This window comes from Lathyrus oleraceus, chromosome 3, assembly GCF_024323335.1.
Source record: "Lathyrus oleraceus cultivar Zhongwan6 chromosome 3, CAAS_Psat_ZW6_1.0, whole genome shotgun sequence".
Taxonomy (NCBI): domain Eukaryota; kingdom Viridiplantae; phylum Streptophyta; class Magnoliopsida; order Fabales; family Fabaceae; genus Lathyrus; species Lathyrus oleraceus.
This window is the reverse complement of record NC_066581.1, coordinates 103,591,149-103,611,696: the sequence shown is the minus strand read 5'-3', so window position 1 is coordinate 103,611,696 and position 20,548 is coordinate 103,591,149. Positions and strand designations below refer to the sequence as shown.

Here is a 20,548-nt window from a genome sequence, read left to right as displayed (position 1 = left end):
CCTCTTTTGTTATTCTGACTGACTCCATAAATCATGGAAGCCATTATGCTTCTTTCTATCCCATTTTTCAAAAACTTTTGAAAAGATTTTTCATATTTATATATCATTGTGTTGGAAGTTTGTGGGGCTTGAGATAAAGCTTCTTCAAGTTTTAGACATTGTTTATTTGTGGAGCCTCTTTATTTTGTCAGAGTTAAATTCTTATTCTTTAATTCTGAAACGGTTATCTCAAGCTTATCACATTCTTCGATGGTTCCTTTAAGGACCCTTTTTAGTGCTTTAAATTTTTGTTTAAGTTTCTGATATGAGTTTAAAGATTCAGAAAGGCATGATTCAAGGTCAGAGCGAGAAAGGTCAGAAAATACCTCTTAAGGATCAAACTCTCCATCTGATGAGTTTCTAGAAGTGGTAGCCATGAATGCAACATTTTCCTGTTCTTCAGAGTCCGATTCAGAGGAATCAGATTCAGTGTTGTCCCATGTGGCCATGAGTACCTTCTTGGTTTTAAAGGAGTTCTTCTTGAAACCTTCTCTTCTGGAGCTTTCTTTCTTAAGCTTTGGGCATTCGTTTCTGTAATGACATGTTTCCTTACATTCGTAGCATGTTACCTCTTCGTTTGATTTGCTTCTGGAAGTTGATTCTGAGCGATCTCCCTTGGGTCTTGGTCTTCTGAAGTTGTTATTCCTTTTTCTCCAGAGTTGTTTTACTCTTCTGGTCAATAGGGATAACTCTTCTTCATTGTCAAAGTCTTCCTTTTCAGAGTCGTCATTATCTTCTTCTTCAGCTTGGAGGGCTTTGTTCCTTTCTGGTTTACGTCTCTCAGATCTAGATTTCAGGGCTACATATTTGTTCTTCTTTTGGGGCTCATCTTCCTCAAGTTCTATCTCGTGACTTCTAAGGGAGCTAACGAGTTCTTCAAGGCTGATGTTGTTCAGATCCTTTGACAATTTTAATGCGGTGACCATGGTTCTCCACTTCTTTGGTAAGCTTCTGACAATCTTTTTGACATGATCTGCAGTTGTGTAGCCTTTTTCCAGAACCTTGAGTCCTGCAATTAAAGTTTGAAATCTAGAAAACATTACCTCTATAGCTTCATCGTCCTCCATCTTGAAGGCTTTGTTATTCTTTTCGGGCTCATCTTTCTCAAGTTCTATCTCGTGACTTCTAAGGGAGCTAACGAGTTCTTCAAGGCTGATGTTGTTCAGATCCTTTGACAATTTTAATGCGGTGACCATGGGTCTCCACTTCTTTGGTAAGCTTTTGACAATCTTTTTGACATGATCTGCAGTTGTGTAGCCTTTGTCCAGAACCTCGAGTCCTGAAATTAAAGTTTGAAATCTAGAAAACATTACCTCTATAGCTTCATCGTCCTCCATCTTGAAGGCTTCGTACTTCTAAATTAGAGCCAGAGCCTTTGTCTCTTTGACTTGTGAATTTCCTTCATGAGCCATCCTTAGAGAGTCAAGTATTTCTTTAGCAGTTTCTCTGTTGGTGATCTTTTCATACTCATTGTAGGAAATGGCGTTCAGGAGTATCGTTCTGGCTTTGTTATGGTTCTTGAAGTCACGCTTCTGATCACCTGCCATCTTGTTTCTGGCAATAGCAATACCAGTCTCAGATATAGGAGGTGTGTAGCCAATAGTAACTATGTCCCATAGATCAACATCATAACCCAGAAAGAAAATTTCAATTCTGTCTTTCATGTAATCAAATTTTTCTCTATCAAATATTAGAGGTTTAGCATTGTAACTATCTCTTTCATTGGTGTTGACCATAGTTTTTCTCACGCTGGATCTCTCTACACACGTTAAGTGTTTGATTAGAAAATAAATAACAGAGCCGAAGCTCTAATACCTATTGAAGGTAGAGAAAAACAAGAAAGGGGGGTTTGAATTGTTTTAACCATAATAAAAACTTTTTTGAAATGAGGCACACGCTGAACCAAGTAATATCAACACTGATTTTATACTGGTTCGCTTGAAATTCAAAGCTACTCCAGTCCACCCGGCCAAGTTGATTTCGCCTTCAAAAAGGACTTAATCCACTAATCTTGAAAGATTACACAAAGGATCATCTAAGAAAATAAAGATCTCTTAGTCCTCTCAAGTATACAAACTTCACAAGTCACTTGAGAAGAGTTTCAACAAGTAAATAAAATTACATTAATGCTTAGTGCTTCTAGGTAAGCAGAGATTACATAAGGTAAAAGCAAAAGGATTGTTCACACTTTAGAGCAACAACTCGTGTGAGAAAGAGAATTAATAATGAATATAATAGTAGTGTTGTATTCTCGTGTGTTTCAGGTGTCTTCTTAGTGATACATTCCATCCTTTATATAAGGGTGATGAGAAGACCGTTGAGTGTTTGAATGTCAGAATCTTTGGCAATGATGGATGATTAATGTCATTAAACTCTGTGTTCTTTCCAAAACAATTTTTGGGGCGTCATAAAATTCTTCCTGAAATAGATTCTTTCCATAAGTGAATCTCTTCATAGCTAAGTATTTTGAATCAGCGGGTTCGAACATCAGAGTCTCTATTCATCAAGTGTTTCTTCAAATAGATGCTTGCTGCTGTCTATCTTCAGAGTTTCTTCTGATTGATTTCTTCAGAGCGCAAGGCTTCAGATCCTAGAGTGCGTACTTCAGAGTGTCGCTTGTTGAGTTTGTGCTTTCTCTAATTAGAGTCAGAGCTTCTGCTTGCATATCTTCTAAGTGGTATCTCAGAGCTTGTATCTATATCTGAAGGATGTCTATCTGACTATTTTGATTAGAGTCCTGCACACTTAGATAAAAAATGTTAGGGTACTATTTTTGTTTCATACTTTGTTATCATCAAAATCTTAGAGATACATTATAGAAACTAGATTTGTTCTTACAGACCCCGCCTAGAGTTGATTCTCTTGAGATATCATTGTCTGACGAGCCTTCGTCATGATGATGGTGTTTTGAAGTTGGATTAGTGACTCTAGGGACCTTTTAACCCATTCCATCTTCGGTGGTTGTGTAGTATTAACCTACGAGATTTCAGACTTGTTGGGTTAATACGAAAGCCCCAATCAGATGAGATCCCTTGGACGTATTCCTATCCTACAATAATATTTCCAACCTCGATCTATGACTCTGAGAACCTTGTTAGAACCTTGGACTCAAGAGTTGTGTAGTGTAATCCCAAAGGAGCCTTCCTTGTTGGGACAATACGAAGACCTCGCCTAGACGAGATCATTTGAGGATATTACTGCCCGACGAGCCTTCGTCACGGCAGTGACGTTCTCAAGAAGGATCCATGACTCTGGGAACCTACCAACTGTAGATCCTACCTATGTGGTTCCATTAATTAGAGATACAAAGTTAATTACCCGTTGTTCTAACCAACCTGTGAACTTACTTATTCCTGTGATCCTGAACATGTCACTATATTCATACACATATCATTGCATATGCATTCAACATGCATTGCATATCATTTTCCAAATCCAAAAAGTCTCACCCCGCCTTTTTCCCATTACCAGTAGGCTGATTTCCTTACACTTGTATTGAACCCTTAAGAGCTACTAAAAGACAAGGGAACACTTGGGACAAAATCAAGTTGAGATGAAAGAGGATATGAACAACATGAAAGGAAAGGTAGACCATATGTTGGAAGCTACACTAGCTCAGTCGAAGGATAATCTTCAGCATGTCGTCAAAGAGAATGTTGGTTCATCACCAGGCTTTACTGTAATTACCAACCTAATGTGTGACCCTTTGCCTGACTATAATCCTCTACAAGTGAATATTCCTACTCAATCACAGTTGATTCCATTGATCAATCCTGATGTTGAAAGGCTTCATGCCCTTGAGGAGAGAGTCAGAGCAATGGATGTGAATGACAATCTTAGGCATGATATGTGCTTAGTACCAGGCCTAGTGATCCCTCAGAAATTCAAAGTACCCAACTTTGAGAAGTACAAAGGGGATAGTTGTCCAAGGCACCATTTGGTTATGTTCTTCCGAAAAATGGCATCACATACTCACAATGACAGGCTGATGATTCATTGTTTTCAAGACAGTTTGATTGGAGCATCGTTGAGCTGGTATACAAAGTTAAAAAGAAGCCATATTCAGTCATGGGAAGACTTAGCCAATGCTTTTTTGAAGCAGTACAACTACAACTTGGACATGGCTCCAGACCAAAGACAACTACAAAGCTTATCTCAAAAGGGCAACAAATCTTTCAAATGCTATGCACAACGATGGAGAGAATTGGCAACCCAAGTGCAACCACCACTCTTGGATAGAGAATTGGTTGACTTGTTTATGGATACCTTGTAAAGCCCATACTTCGAAAGGACGGTAGGCAATGTGTTATAAGACTTCGCCCACTTAGTGGCAATTTGAGAACGCATAAAAAATGCCCTCGAAAGTGGAAGAATCCAAGGCCCGTCTAGCAGCCAAGCTAGCGAGACAGAATCCGTCAGCAATTCCCAAAAGGAAGAAGAGGATGAAACCAACACAGTCATAACAGATGTTAGGTATTCGCCTAGTGTGCCAGCAAGACCTTATGATCCCTTATCTTTTTAGCGATCACTAGTTCCAACACCACACTATCCTTATGGGCAACCAGCAACGCCCAGAGCATCATATAAGCAACCATGGGTTGCTCCTCATACAAACCAAAGATCTCGTGGTCAAGTATATCAGAATCAGCATCTGAACCAGCATAGGCCTCGAAACAATATGGAAAGAAGGAATGCTCCTCTCATTCCAATCCCTATGTCATACAGTCAACTTTTACCATATTTGATTCAAAGCCCGCTGGTGGAGCCCAAGTCTCTCAGGTCTTTTCCGGAACCATACCCACCCGGGTATGATCCCGATGTACAATGTGGATATCATGATGGATCAATAGGGCACTCACCTGAAGACTGCAATGCTTTCAAGGCTAAAGTGCAAAAATTGATCGACAAAAAGTACATATCCTTTTCAGAAGGAAGTCTGTTGGTGCACGTTAACCTCTCGTCATAATGAGTTCGAAGACTTTAATAGAGCATCTCCTAGTGCCAGTAGTTCTGATAGGAAGACATCCTCAACACTGGCAATCATTGGACTGATTTGCCTTCATTTTGCATTTGTAGTTTCTTTGTTATTAAAAGCTGCTTGTGTTTAAACTTTGTTGTTTTTAATGGTAATATTAATGAAGTAATGATGCATGTTTTGAATTAATTATGTCGTATTCACTCATTTTTCTTCTCTTATATCAGAAAAAATACATCTGTATTTCTCCCATTCACTTTTCTTTATCATAACTGTTGTTTTAGAAAAGATTTGAGGGAGGATGACGAAAACAAAATACCCATAATTGCTGACTATATACTTTCAGATAAGATCCTGCTAATGATATATAGGCATTGTTTCAAATCCCCAAACACTGGAGATATAAGGAGTTAATCCATAGTCACCACTTCGAGCCTAGAAGTAGGTGTTTCTTTCAGATATACAAACCCTTAAGTTTAAACTAGGGGTAGGGTAGTGTTCAGTTAATCTGACTTCACATTTTAATTACAAAGGAATACATCCCAACTAGAGATGAACTGCATGCTATTCTTCACACACATCCTAAAGTGTCAAAGGAAATATACCCAAAATTTATGTTGGTTGTTCTTTAATGACCAATGACTTGGCAGTCACAATTTTTCAAAAAAAAGAGCCCGCTAAGTTGAACACCCGATAAGGCGACTTAGGCAAAAAAAACTAGGGTAATCCCGATGGACTAGAGCTTCAAAAAGCGGTCCAGGCAAAAGTTAGGGATCAAGAAAAAGAATCAAAAGAGGTCCCGAAAACCCTCAACAAAACAAAACAAGATTCGATGACCACCATACCAAAATCAAAAGGTCACCGACATACTAAAATAAAACAAGGTGGCTGCCATTTCAAGAGACCTTGAATCACCATCTTTATCCTTACACCTTCAAAACTCTCTTAAAAGAAGAATGTGTATGTTGAATTAACTGAGTGTAGGATTGGAGCTCATCACGAAGAAGGGGTGGGTTAAAATTAAACTTTGAGCCTTATATCCTTTGTTTCAAAAACCGTGAACCAGGCCACGTTACAACCCTTAAAAGACCTATTTGAAGCAGGGTTATTTCTGAAAGCATACTACAACAAGGTTGCGTAAACTGACTCCTAAGGATTTTCTAATCTTCAATATTGATGTCATTATTCTCACAACGTCTTTCATACTTTAAATTGCTAAATCAACATTACATTTGGACTCATGGTCTACTCATCACACACTATCACATCATTCCAATAAATGATTCTTTTCAAAGCTTGCATGAGTATCGCGTTAAAATTACCATTTCTGAATAAACAATTTTAACTGCAAGTCAATACTTGACGTCAGGGAAATTTCAACAAAGAGCAATCAGAGAAGCCTGATCATAACCCACGAATTAGGGGCATGCCACCCCAAAAAAATCAGTTGATCGGGGGAAGATTACTCCAAGAATTGGTCAGTCTAAAAACAGTCTCCAAACATCCGTTCATCAAGGGGCAAGTCATTTCAAGAATCAGTTGATCCAGAGCAAATCATCTTAGGAATCAATTAACTAGGGGAAGATCACCTAGAGGTTCTGTTGGCCATGGTCAAACCCCTTCAATGTTCAGTCAGGGTCAGTTAAGTTGCTTCAACGCTCATATCGGAGCAAGCTACCTCAATAGCACAGGAAAGTCAAACACTCTGAGAGTCGGTTAATAAAGGACAAATCCTTTCATGACTTAAAATTCTGGGGCAAGCCATCTCCAAATTATGGTACAATTGCTTTCAAAATCCTTTCGAGGTAAACATTTTGCATAGACCCATCACACTGGGGCAGGATGAGCCATATAGGAGCAAGTCCTCTCCATGCCTTCAAGTTGTTCAAGCAAATTTTTTTTTCCGCACGTCAGCAACTGCAGAGTTCAAGATGAGTGTCAGAGAATCATACTATCACCCCATAAAATAACCTTTTGACAGACAAGAGGCCTTTTCTGCAAAGAACCTTCTCTTCCAGTACCCACAAGAGCATTTTGGAAACCTCCAAATCATTACATAAATCATCATCATGTATTAGTCATGTCACTTTGCTCTAATATAAAGCCATGCATATCATAACATTCGTCGGGTCTAACCCCATAACATGAACCTGACATCAAAAAACCTTGTAACACAAAATCTGACACCAAAGCCCAATATCGCTTGGTAATTCAAAATCCAATTCTCGTTTGGAAATTTATTTCAAAACCCAGTTCCCGTCTGGAAATTTATTTCAAAGTCCAGTTCCCGTCTGGCAATTTATTTTCAAAGTCTAGTTCTCGTCTGACAATTTATTTCAAAGTCCAGTTCTCGTCTGGAAATTTATTTCAAAGTCCAGTTCCCGTCTGGCAACTTATTTCAAAGTCCCGTTCCCATCTGGAGAACTATTTCAAAAATCAGTTCTTGTATGACGAATCATTTACCAAATACCAGTTCTCGTCTGGTAAATTATCTCTTAATACCAGTTCTCGTCTGGCAGGTCACCTATTTCGATACCAGTTCCCGCCTGGTAGTCTATTTTTCGTAACCATTTCTCGCCTGGTAGCCTACTTTAAAAGACAGTTCCTGTCTGATAAACAAAAATAAAGTCAGTCCCGTCTGGCATTTCAATTATTTTCACCAGTTCTCGTTTGGTAACATATCCTTTATGTTTTGTTCTCATCTGGCAGTTCAATCTTTTTCACTAGTTCTCATCTGGCAGTTCCCATTTAAATTCCAGTTCCATTGGCAATAAAAAATAAAACCTTATGAAAATCCAAGTACCCTGTTGCTTTCCCACATACATCACATGCATGAGTTCATGCATTATTTTCCTGCCAAAATAGGAAGATTCATAAAAAACAATCATATCAATCATCAGCATATCTATGGATAGCCTTATACAAAATCAACAAAACCATTCACATCCTTACATGCAACCCTAAATATCCCCAGCAATTTCATACTTTCATGCATCTCATGCATCATCCCATGCATGGTATTGCCACCCAAAGTGGAACATCATACAAAAATCACACCAAAATATCAGGATCCAGGGTCATTCATATGTATCCCGAACTTTCCTCATTTAGTTCAAAGGATTTATTACCCTGCATGTGCTCGTGGAATTATTTCCCAGCAAGTCATTCTTCAAAATTTTGTGGTTAATAATGATATTCCCCAGCATCTTTGCTATCATTGCTCCCCAAGCAGAGGTTACCCTAAAAAGTCTATTATGAGTTTTTTCCCTGCAGAGCATTTCTAGTAAATTTCCTCCAAAAGAAATCTTTTATGATCTATTTCCCTCAATAGATAAACATTTGAGATACTGCTTCATTTATCTGAAGAATCTCATTTTGCTATTTGAGATACTGCTTCATTTATCTGAAGAATCTCAATTGCTGTTTGAGATATTGCTTCATTTTTCTGAAGAATTTCAGTTGCCGTTTGAGATACTGCTTCATTTATTTGAAGAATCTCATTTATCTGTTTGAGATACTGCTCCATTTATCTAAAGAGTCTTATTTTAGAGATATTGCTCTAGTATCCTCGAAGATTCTTAGATTCAATTATGGTATCATTCCCATGTCGAAATATCTTAATTCTATCATATAAGATGCTACTTCGTTGATACAGAGAATCTCATTTATCTATTTGAGATACTGCTTCATTCATCTGAAGAATCTCATTTATCTGTTCGAGATACTGCTTCATTTATCTGAAGAGTCTCATTTTAGAGATACTGCTCTAATATCCTCGAAGAGTCTTAGATTCAATTAAGGTATCATTCCCCTTGTTGGAATATCTTAATTATATCATATAAGATGTTGCTTCGTTAATGCAGAGAATCTCATTTACCTGTTTGAGATGCTACTTCATTTATCTGAAGAATCTCACTTATCTGTTTGAGATACTACTTCATTTATCTGAAGAATCTCATTTATCTGTTCGAGATACTGCTTCATTTATCTGAAGAATCTCATTTATTTGTTTGAGATACTGCTTCATTTATATGAAGAATCCCATCTACCTGTTTAAGATACAACTTCATTTATCTGAAAAATCTCATTTATCTGTTTGAGATACTGCTTCATTTATATGAAGAATCTTATCTACCTATTTGAGACACTGCTTCATTCATATGAAGAATCTCATTTATCTGTCTGAGATACTGTTTCATTTATTTGAAGAGTCTCATTGGCTTTTAGAGATGCTGCTCTAGTATCCTCGAAGAGTCTTAGATTCAATTAAGGTATCATTCCCCATGTTGGAATATCTTAATTCTATCATATAAGATGTTGCTTTGGTTGATATAGAGAAACTCATTTATCTGTTTGAGATACCGCTTCATTAATCTGAAGAGTCTCATTTGCTTTTAGAGATGCTGCTCTAGTATCCTCGGAGAACCTTAGATACGATTGAGGTATCATTCCCTTGATGGAATGTCTCAATTATATCATGTAAGATACTGCTTCGTTGAGCCTCAGAGAATTTTGTGTGTTCAGCTCAAGACACTGCTCTGCTAATTCTTAGAAAATCTTAGGCACAGTCGAGGTATCATTCCATTGTCGGAATATCTCGATTGTGACATCCAAGATACTGTTCTGATGATTCCCAGAGAGTCTTGATTATTTCATTTACCTTGTAAATAACTTTTCTTACTGTATTTCTCACTACATTTTCTTTATGCATTTCTTCCTTGCATTTCAAAGGACAAAAGTCGGGTCTTTTCGTATTTAATTATCTTCCACCACGAATATACGAAGGTCGTTGTCATTCATACCTTATAGTTCAAGGTAATTAAATAGCGGCAACTGTCATACCCCAATTTTGTCCGGGCATTTTAAAATTTTAATAAATTCAATTTTAATTTCAGTTTGCATCATATGTATAGCATGACATGCATTCCATCATGAATAATACCTAAAATATCAGTCGGAATAAATTCTCGGATATACAGACAAATTGGTTAAATCATTCCTCAAGTACGTGCAAAATCAGCGGGTAACAAGTTTCGAAACCAAGCTTGCAGACATCAGTATTATTAATTTGCAGTTCGCGTAGGTTAACCTGGTGTGCTCGTTATATTTTTCGACGACTTTTTCAGTTGCATTTTAATCCATCTGAACCTTTTAACCGATGAAAAATTATTTTTGAATTAAAAGAAACACTGTATTTTTCCAGTAAGTTTATTTCACACTGATCATTTTAATGCATTCATTTTAATTTTTCGAGCATACTCGTGCCCAACTTTTATTCATTTTCAGTTATTTTATTTTTATTCTTTCCCCAAAACATTCAGAAAAATTAAATAGAATTTCTCATGTTCTCACTTTATTTTTATCATATTCATTTTAAATGTTATGAATTTTATTTGATTTAATTAGTTTAATTAATTTAAATCAATTAAATCATTTAGAAGGGGCAATTTGGAATTTTAAAATTTGGTGTACTTCTTTGATTTATTCTGGACGGTAAATCAAATTTAATCAAAGGATCACGTGCATTATCCTCACTTGCCTTTATTAACCAATTATAAATTAGCATTTTATTTTATTTAATTAAATTAATAAAATCAGAAAGACCCAAGTATCTTCTATTAGACTCCTATCATATGCTACCATGCGTCCCGAATGGATAAGAATATCTCCAAAGGTAAATAGGGAGAAAAGGACAAAAGGCAGACCATTCTTCGGTAGCCACGTTTTAAGGAACGGACAGCTAGCAGAGGGAGAATCTCCCCTTATCTCATTTGGGCCAAAATCCTCCAAGGAGGTGGCAATAGATGTCCAAATTAAAAGGATTTTTTTTCTCAAATATGGGAATGAAAATGTATGAGAGAGAGGTCTTTTCTTCTGGACCTGGGATAACCACGAGAACCTTCTTCTCCCAAATGAGATTAACAAACTAACTCTCACCACCTCCTCCCTCTCTTTTCTCAACCCTCATCTTCCTCTCATCAACAACGTCCACCTCACCCCACAACCTTGAATAATACCCTCGACCACTACACACCAATTCCACCAATGTCCTTCCATATCTCCGACCCATCGATATCCACCTTCTGACTTCTTTTTCTGACATCTGTCGTCGTGATTCCACATCAACTTCGCCGGAGCAACCTAAGCAAACCACTGTTCCTCTTTCTTCTTACTCCATCACCCTCACCTTCATCCACCCTCACGATTTACTCCCTCTGTCCTCCGCGATCTAAATCCGCCAACACCACCTTCAACCGCGAAACCCACCGTCAAAACCATTATCTCCTTCAACCGCGAAACCACCATCACACCGACAACGACCACCCTTCATTCATAATAACAACCTTTAGCCGCCGTCCATCTTTCACTTCACAGCGTGCAGTTCTTCTGTGTTCTCTTTCGAGCTTCATAGAAGAAAAATGGGTCGAGTAGATACCGCTGGTTCCAAGGGGAAGAAGAAGGGATCTATAACATTCACCATCGACTGCGATAAGCCTGTAGAGGACAAGATCATGGACATTGCTTCTCTCGAAAAGTTTCTTCAAGAGAGGATTAAGGTTGGTGGTAAAGTCGGTACTCTTGGTGATATTGTTACCGTTTCACGTGAGAAGAGCAAGATCAATGTTACTTCTGATAGCAACTTCTCCAAAAGGTTGTTCTCTATTTTTATACATTTTTTAATTTTTGTAACTTGTTTTGTTGATTTTGTTGTGACTTTATTGTTTCATTTGATTGGGTGATTTGTATCTTAGCTAGGAGCTGAATTGTTTGATTTTGCATTATAGGTTTTAATAGATTTTGTTTGCGTCACGTTTATGTGTCATTGCCAATTTTGGTTACGTCACGTTTATGACATTTTTTGTATGTCATTGAATAGCTAAAGTTCTTGGGTCATTTGCACCATATATATATTGGGACTATTTCAGATACAATAGGTGGTTGAATTAGTAAATAAACTCATGTTGCTTTTTTTAATTTCATTATGCGTAAAGTCGGGATAAATAAGTGGTTTCGACAATTTCTTATCGTTATACCGTCAAAAGTTTCAATACATCAATATGACATTTCACCGCATTTTGGTCCTTACATACGGCATTCCAACTCCGTTGTCGCTATGTACAAACCGGTTTTTGAGCACATTATCGTTAATTCATACCAATTAAATCGACATTACCACCTATTTCTTTCTCTTTTAGTTAAATTAATTAATTAATTAAAAAATTTCTTAATTAGTTTAATTGTGATTACTCAACTTTAATTAAATTGATTATTTTATTTATTTAAATAATTTTGATAATTAAGAATTGATCGATTTCCCATACTATCACAATTTCACAATCACTTCCAAAACCATTTCAATCTCATAAATCCAAACCAATTTCAAAAGAAATACCATATAATTCTCGATTCAATATCGAGCCCATTTTTCGAATACCTTTGTAAGTCGATCGCTTCTAGCATCGCCATCAACCTCACGTAGCTTACTCTTGGGCTTTCTTACAATGCGACCTACTCGGTTATTAATTAATTGAGTAGATGATTGATACACTAATTATAATTTAATTCATCAACAAACACAAACTTAAAACCTCGATCCAATATCGAGTATTTTTTGTTCAAAATTAATTAAAACGCCTAATACGTTTATCACTTCATTTAGAAATGAAAAAGGAGATGGTTTTGAGCCTTCAACTCCTCTTCTCGATTGTTTGAATACGAGTTCTCTTACTCAATTAGTCAAATAGTCGTCATTTCTATCCGCCTAAACTTAATTAAATTGAATCACTTTCGTGATAAGAAATGAAAAGGGAGAAGGTTTTGAGCCTTCAAATCCTTTCCTTGATTGTTTGAATACGAGTTTTCTTACTTGGTCAATCAGAAAATTGTCATTCCTCAAAAAAACTGTTAAACCCGATTAAATCAGTCATTTTCATAATAACCTAAACAAAAAGGGAGATGGTCTTGAGCCTTCAATTTCTCTCCTCAAATACTTGGATACGAGTTGCCTTACTCGATTATCCGATCATTTGTCGTTTATCTTAAAACACATCAACCATACACAAACTTATTTTCATAATCAATTAAGGATGAAAAGAAAGTGGTCTAGAGCCTTCTATTCCCTTTCCCGAATTTTTGGATACGAGTTGCCTTACTCGACTATCCGAGTATTCATTATCCATTCAAAACACCTTAACTACTATCAAATCCTTTTACAAATTAAAGATGAAAAGGGAGATGGTCTAGAGCTTTCGATTCCTCTCCTCGACTATTAGGATACGAGTTGCCTTACTCAACTATCCAAGTATTCGTCATCCATTTAAAACACCTTAACTACTATCAAATCCTTTTACAAATTAAGGATGAAAAGGGAGATGGTCTAGAGCCTACGATTCCTCTCCTCGACTCTTAGGATACGAGTTGTCTTACTCAACTATCCGAGTAATCGTTGTCCAAAAAAATATCTTAACTCATCAAATCTATCTTTTTCTCGTCCACGTGTGATCAAAACTCTTTTCAGAAAGAACACTGTTTAATCCCTTCTAACGTGCATAACAAACTAGTGCTTAAGCCTCCGCCGAGAGTAAATAAGCCAACGTTTAGCCTTTAGAACGCGATCTAAACAGTTGTTCACTAAAAGACACCAACAAACCGTAGTTCCTAGAACTACGAATGCTCTGATTTCCTTATTGCACTATAAAGATACGTAGGCAGGAGATTGCTAGATCTTCGCGAGCACACTAATAAAAAACCTCTCTTTTCCCCCCTCTGAGGTTTCCATCCATCTCTACTTTTAATCTTTTATTCACCCAAAGAAAACAAACAAAATTAGCTAATATTCAAATCACAAATTAAACTAAAAGGTTCCCGTTGAGTACAACGGACGTGAGGGGTGCTAATACCTTCTCCTTGCGTAATCGACTCTCGAACCCGAATATGGTTGCGACGACCATTATTCTATTTTCAAAGGTTTTATCGATATTTTCCTATTCCTTCATTGGAATAAATAAAGTTCGGTGGCGACTCTATTCGAACTAAATTTTTTCGCGACCATCGCGAGGAATCATATTTTTCGAGATGCGACAACATGTACATGATGTCAATGCATGTGGCACATGCATGCATCCTCTAGGAGCATGCGCCACAGGCAGTGTCTATCATTTTGTTTTAGTTTTTTTATAATCATTTTAACTAAAAAAATTTAAAATAAAATATAAAATATAAAATAATTTATAATATTATTTTATAAAATTGAATTGCACAATGACACAATAGAAAATCAATGATTTGATGCATTCGCTTGCCTTCGAGGTATCCCATGATTGCTCTGAGATGTTGCCGTAATCAAGTTTGGTGCCCATGTTAATTTGTATTATTCTTCCTTCACACACTCATTTCTTCTATTTCATGTTTTTATTTCAAAAGCATTCTTATGGATGGAAGATGTATATGTAATTAAACAGAGAAGAAAATATAATGTTTTTTAAATTTTATTATTATTTATATGTTATATTTATTTATTTGTATGATTTTATTATTATTGGTGTTACACTTTATATTAATTAATTAATTTATATAATTTTATTTATTTATTTATGGGGATGTAGAGTGTAGACGATTTGAGTTATATCCTCATAGATATAGATAGATTATAAAAGAAATATTGTCATTTGAACTAGTTATTTAAGTTTTATATATATATTAAATGATTTTTTTTAAATTATTATATTTTATAAAAATATCCAAAATAATCATATTTTCAGATTAAATACCAAAGTAACAATGGGAGACCTCGAAGGCAAGTGAATACATCGGATCATTGATTTTCTATTGTTTTATTGTGTAATTCAATTTTATGAAATTATATTATAAATCTTTTTTAAATTTTTATTTTATTTCAAAAAAATTAAAAAAAAAATTCCAAATAAAACAGTAGCCACTGCCTGTGGCGCATCTTCCAGAGGATGCATGCATGTATCCACATACAATGACATCATGTATATTTATGTGTCATGTTTGGTGACACCTATATATAATTTTTGAGTGCACGCGCTATCAAACATGGCTACTCCTCTTGCCACATAATTTTTTTGTTTGAAACCTTGTTAGTTTGATAATTTTTTTTGAAATGTTAGTTACTTTAGTATATAATTTGAAAATGTTGGTAATTAAAAAAAATCAATCAAGTATTAAGAGTTTGATAGATACTGTATTCAAGAAAAAGATAGTGCAAAAGAAATTGGGGAAGAAGATGGATAATTTAATCAAAACTAAAAAAATATTAGTGACGGATTTTTCGTACTAAATCAATCACAAAATTGGTCTAAACCACATGGTATTCCACGTCAAAGTCAAATGATCTTATGAGTTGACTTCGACTAAGAATAAATAGAAATGACTAATGTGGTTTATTTTGAAAAATTACAAATCAAAATGATCTTTTTAAAAGTTAAGGAACCAAACCGAATCTCAAATACAAAATAAGGGGGAAAAATATATTTAACCTATATATTAATCTCCCTATTCAAATAACACTCTGGCGTGTTTAGTACTCAGTTCAAATTTAGGAGCTCTAATTCAATTGAAAGTTGTCTTTTATCATCTCATTCAAATAATTTTGAGTCAATTCAATTTAGTTCAAGACATAAAAATAATTTTTAAATAAAAATTGTTGATTTATAAATATCAATCTTTTTACACTAATATATGAACTAATGACCAATTACCCAATTTTATTCAAGTAACACATATAAGTTGAAATCACATCAATCTAAATAAAAATAACTTTTAATTCTTGAGAAGAATACATCTAAAGACTCAAATCCCACCTCAATGTTTTTCATCTTTTTTTAACATTGTGTTTGAACCCATAAATTAAAAACTAGAAAATAAATATAAATTTAAAAATGTTTTTCTCATTTAAAAAGCATTTTACAATAAAGTATTATTTCTTTAATCATATGTAAATCTTTAAAACTATTTCCTTTTTTCTCTATTTAATTTATTTGAGTTAATTATTTATTGATAAAATAATATTCTAATTTATTGATTTGAAACTTTTTTATTGACTATTATAGAATTAGAGTTTGAATGAGTTTTAATTTTTAGTTTTTAAAAATTATTTTGTAAGTTAAATTTTTAAAAATTGAAAAAAGAAAATAAAAGAAAATATGTTTTAAAAAATTGAAAAAATAAAATAAAATAAAATATGTTTAAAAAAATTGAAAAAATAAAATATGTTTGATAACCTTATTTTTTAAAACTATTTTAAAGTTTATATTATTACAAATTTATTATTAGTAAAAAGTGTACTATTTTTTCTTGGTTTTGCTCTTTCTAATTTTTAAGACTAAAAATCAAAAACTAAAACTTCTAAATTTTTTTATAGTTTTTTTACTTTTTAAACTCTTAAATAGAGAACACCTTTTAAATATGATTTTTGTAAAATTAATTTTGTAAAATTAGATTAAGTTCAAGTGTATAGGGAAGCGAACAAATGTGCGGATGAATTAACAAACTTATAGGTTATATATAGTTTAGATACTTGTATTCTTGACCATTGTCCTATGAAGGTCTTTTAACACATATAGTTTTTTTAAAATAAAGGGGTATTTGTCCAAATAGATTAAAAAGAAAATAGGTATAAAAATGAGGGGCATAAAGCCTAAATTTCAAACCTATCTAGTTCTAAAATTAGAGATTCCAAATTTGCACTATGAGAAAAAAATGTTTTTAGCTTAGAGTTAAATCTTTCACTAATGCAAAAACATCACAAAACAAAAATTTATGAGGGGATATGACCTCTAGCTAAACAGACCATCACAAATAAATATTTAGGGGACAAGCCCCTTGCGAAATCGGCTAGGGGATAAGTCTCTTGCAAAATCGACTAGGGGATAAGTCTCTTGCAAAATCGACTAGGGAATAAGCCATTCGCTAAATATAACTTATAAAATTCAGTCTGCGGCACTACAGGCGTAGGAGCATACTAGTGGCACAGACGTGTTAGGATTTTGCTAGGGGATATGTCCCTATCCAATGCATCTATGTTTTGTTTTTTTGTGAGGGGCAAAACCCCTAACAAGTGTGTCATACATTTGTTTGGGACTAAGTCCCTAGCAAACGCATATACGTTTTGGAATTTGTGAGGTGATTAATCCCTCTCAAATTGATAATCAAGTTGTATGGGGATTCATTCATAACTAACGTTTATAATAATATATATAAAATATTATAATTATATTATTATAAAAGTAATTATATAGTTATAATAAAATATCACCAATATAATACCATTAATTATAATAAAATACAACTAATATAATTATAATACAATTAATATTATTATATACCATTAATACCATTAATGCCATTATATATAAAATCATTAAATATACACTTACAAATATCTATTATCTTTAATTTTTTTTGAAAAGGAAGATAATAATATATATTATTCACTTACAAATATCTATTAATTATACACTTTATTAAATATATATTTTTAAGTATATTCACTTCAAATATATTACTAAATAATTTATATCACATAATACTAAATATATATTACATAATACTTAATATTTCTAAAATAATTTATAAGTGTTAATTATGTTTACTAAAATAATACTAAAATATATTACTATAAATAATAAATATATGCTATTTTTATATTATTTTTTATTTACTTTCAAAGTATAATTTAGACTATTTTGTAAAATATAATTTCAAAATTAATAAATAAAAATAGTATATAATATTAAAATAAAAAATTATTTTCTTTTCATATTATTTATCAAATAATTCTTTAATATTTCTAAAAAAGTTTAAGTGTTATGTTTACTAAAATATATTACTAAATTATAATAAAAATATACTATCTTTCATATTATTGATTTTTATTTTCAAAATATTATTTATAATATTTTAAAACATATTATTTCGAAAATAATATTATATAATAAATAATAATATATTTAAGTATTATTTTAAAAATAATATATAAAAGCAGTATGTTATATAATACGTAAATATATATTATTTTTAAAATAACATTAACATAATATATAATATATATAATATATTACTAATTAATAAATAATACTAAATAATATTTAATATATAAAAGTGTTATGCTATATAAAAATAGTAGGTTATAAAAGCAGTATAAACAAATATATAAAAATAGTATGATATATAATACTAAATAATACTAAACAAATATATAAAAGGAGTATGTTAAATAATACATAAATAATATATTATTTCTAAAATAATATTACCATAATATATAATATATAATATTATCTCGAAAATAATATTAAATAATACATATTATATCATTTCTATCAACTATTTACAAATATTAACAAATATCAACTAATCTTCATCGAACATCAATACATAATAACAAATATTCAAATTTTAAAAAGTAGAGAAGAAATATGTACCTTAGATGAAAAATTAAACAATTCTAAACCTTTAATTTTACTCTCCTTGCAAAGGTTTAAACCTTTATAAAAGAATGGAAAATGAACAAAATAAATTAAAATTAGGGATTTCATATATTTCGAAAATCAGAAGAAATAAATAAATAAATAAGTTATAAACTTGTTAGAATTAATTCAATTTCAGAAACTTGTAAACAAAGTTTGCTAGAGGGTACTTTACTATTTTCATTAAGTCCCACTTATATTTAAGCAAGTGAGTGGTGTTAACATCATTATTTCTTTTGTAATCTATGTGTAGCAGTGCATGTGCGCAACCATTTGTAACAGTTTTAGAGTAGTGTAAGTTTGTTACTATTCTCTCTTCTCTTTCTTGTTTCCATTGTTCATCTTTATCACCTTGTGCACCAACAATTGATATCCAGAGCTCTGGTTCAGATTCACAGAGAAACACCACGGGAAATACGAGTGAAACAGTGAGTTGTTGTGTGATTGATTTCTATTCAGAGAATTGGTGTTGGATTTCTGATCAGAATCATAATAGAATCACATATCTTGATTCTGTGGGATTGGGAAACACTGTATTTGGTGAGATCTGAGTGTATTGCACAAGGTAGAAGATGAACGAAAACGCTAATCTGAGTACCAAACTTCTAGTGTTCGATGACAAGAATTGGAATCGTTGGATGATTCAAATGCGTGTGTTGTTTGGAGCTCAATATGTTCTTGATCTCGTCAACGAAAGTTACGCTTCACTTTCAGAAAATGCAACGAATGTGCAGAGAAATGCTCAGCATGATCTAAGGAAGAAGGATCAGCAAGCGTTGTTTTACATTCATCAGTGTATGGATGCGAACGTGTTTGAGAAAATTATTGATTCGACGACGGAGAAATCTGCGTGGGACACACTGATACGGTGATACGGCGGTGATGCATCAGTGAAGAAGGTGAAGCTTCAGTCTCTACCTAAGTAGTATGAGAATCTCAACATGAAGAACAATGAGAAGGTACCTGCCTACATCTCTAGAGTGATTCTGATCATAAATGAGATGAAGTCGCGTGGAGAAACTCTCTCTGAAGAAAATATCATTGAGAAGGTACTTAAATCTCTTACTCCTCAATTTAATTACATCATTGTAGCAGTTGAATATTCTAAGGATCCCATGAGAATAAAAGAGTTGCAAAACAGTCTAGAGGTGCAAGAGTTGCGTCTGATTGAAAGAACCTCTCAGAGAGAGGTAGAGCAGGATCTTAAAGCTATTTTTGTCAAGAAAGACCAGAAGCAGTCTTGGTCAGATCCAAGAAAAGACATGGTAAGTCTGAGAAGTCAGAAACCTCAGCATCTTGGAGTCAAAAGAGAAAGGAGAAGTATGATAAGAAAAAAGTTCAATGTTACTATTGTAAAAAGTTTGACCATTTCGTTGCAAATTATTGGTCAAACAAGGAGAGGAAATTAGAAGAAGTGAATATAGCCAAAAGTACTGATGATGAACATGTTCTATTAACGGATTCTGATTCTGATAGTGCATCTCTAGAAGACTAGTGGTATATGGACACTGGTTATTCAAACCATCTTACTGGGAATAAGAAATGGCTGGTTGATTTTGACATTGGGAAGAGGACCAAGATCAGATGTGCTGATGATAAGTATCTGAATGCTGAAGGAATGAGGAATGCTAGAGTGGTTCTGAATAATGGAAAATTTGCGTTAATTCAGAATGTCTGGTATGTTTCTGGCATGAAGAGCAATCTAATGAAGGAACAAGGAAGTTGTATGACTGTAATCAGAAATTGATTGTGGAGTCAGAACAGGGAAGGAATAGAACATTCAAGATGAATGTTAAAACTGCAGACTCTGAATGCCTTAGCGCAACAAGTGTTGTGAAGGAAAGTGAGACGTGGCATAAAAGATTTGATCATTTGAACTTCAGTAACTTAGAGCATCTGAATTCAAAGAAATTGGTACGTGGAATTCTTGAAATTAAGAAACCAGAAAAGTCATGCAATGTGTGCATGAGAGAGAAGTAACCAAGACTTCCATTTGCATCAGAAGTAGCTCCAAGAACAAAATATGCTTTGGGAGTAGTGC

General features: G+C 33.6%; 1 protein-coding gene across 1 annotated transcript; it reads left to right on the top strand.

The window, feature by feature from the left end:
• Positions 1-11,433: 11,433 nt before the first annotated feature.
• LOC127129917 (uncharacterized) lies at positions 11,434-20,002 on the top strand. The gene is made up of 3 exons (XM_051059021.1): positions 11,434-11,617; positions 19,600-19,772; positions 19,868-20,002. Exons 1-3 carry the CDS (start codon positions 11,434-11,436, stop codon positions 20,000-20,002), a joined length of 492 nt encoding a protein of 163 aa, XP_050914978.1.
• The last annotated feature ends 546 nt before the right edge of the window (positions 20,003-20,548 follow it).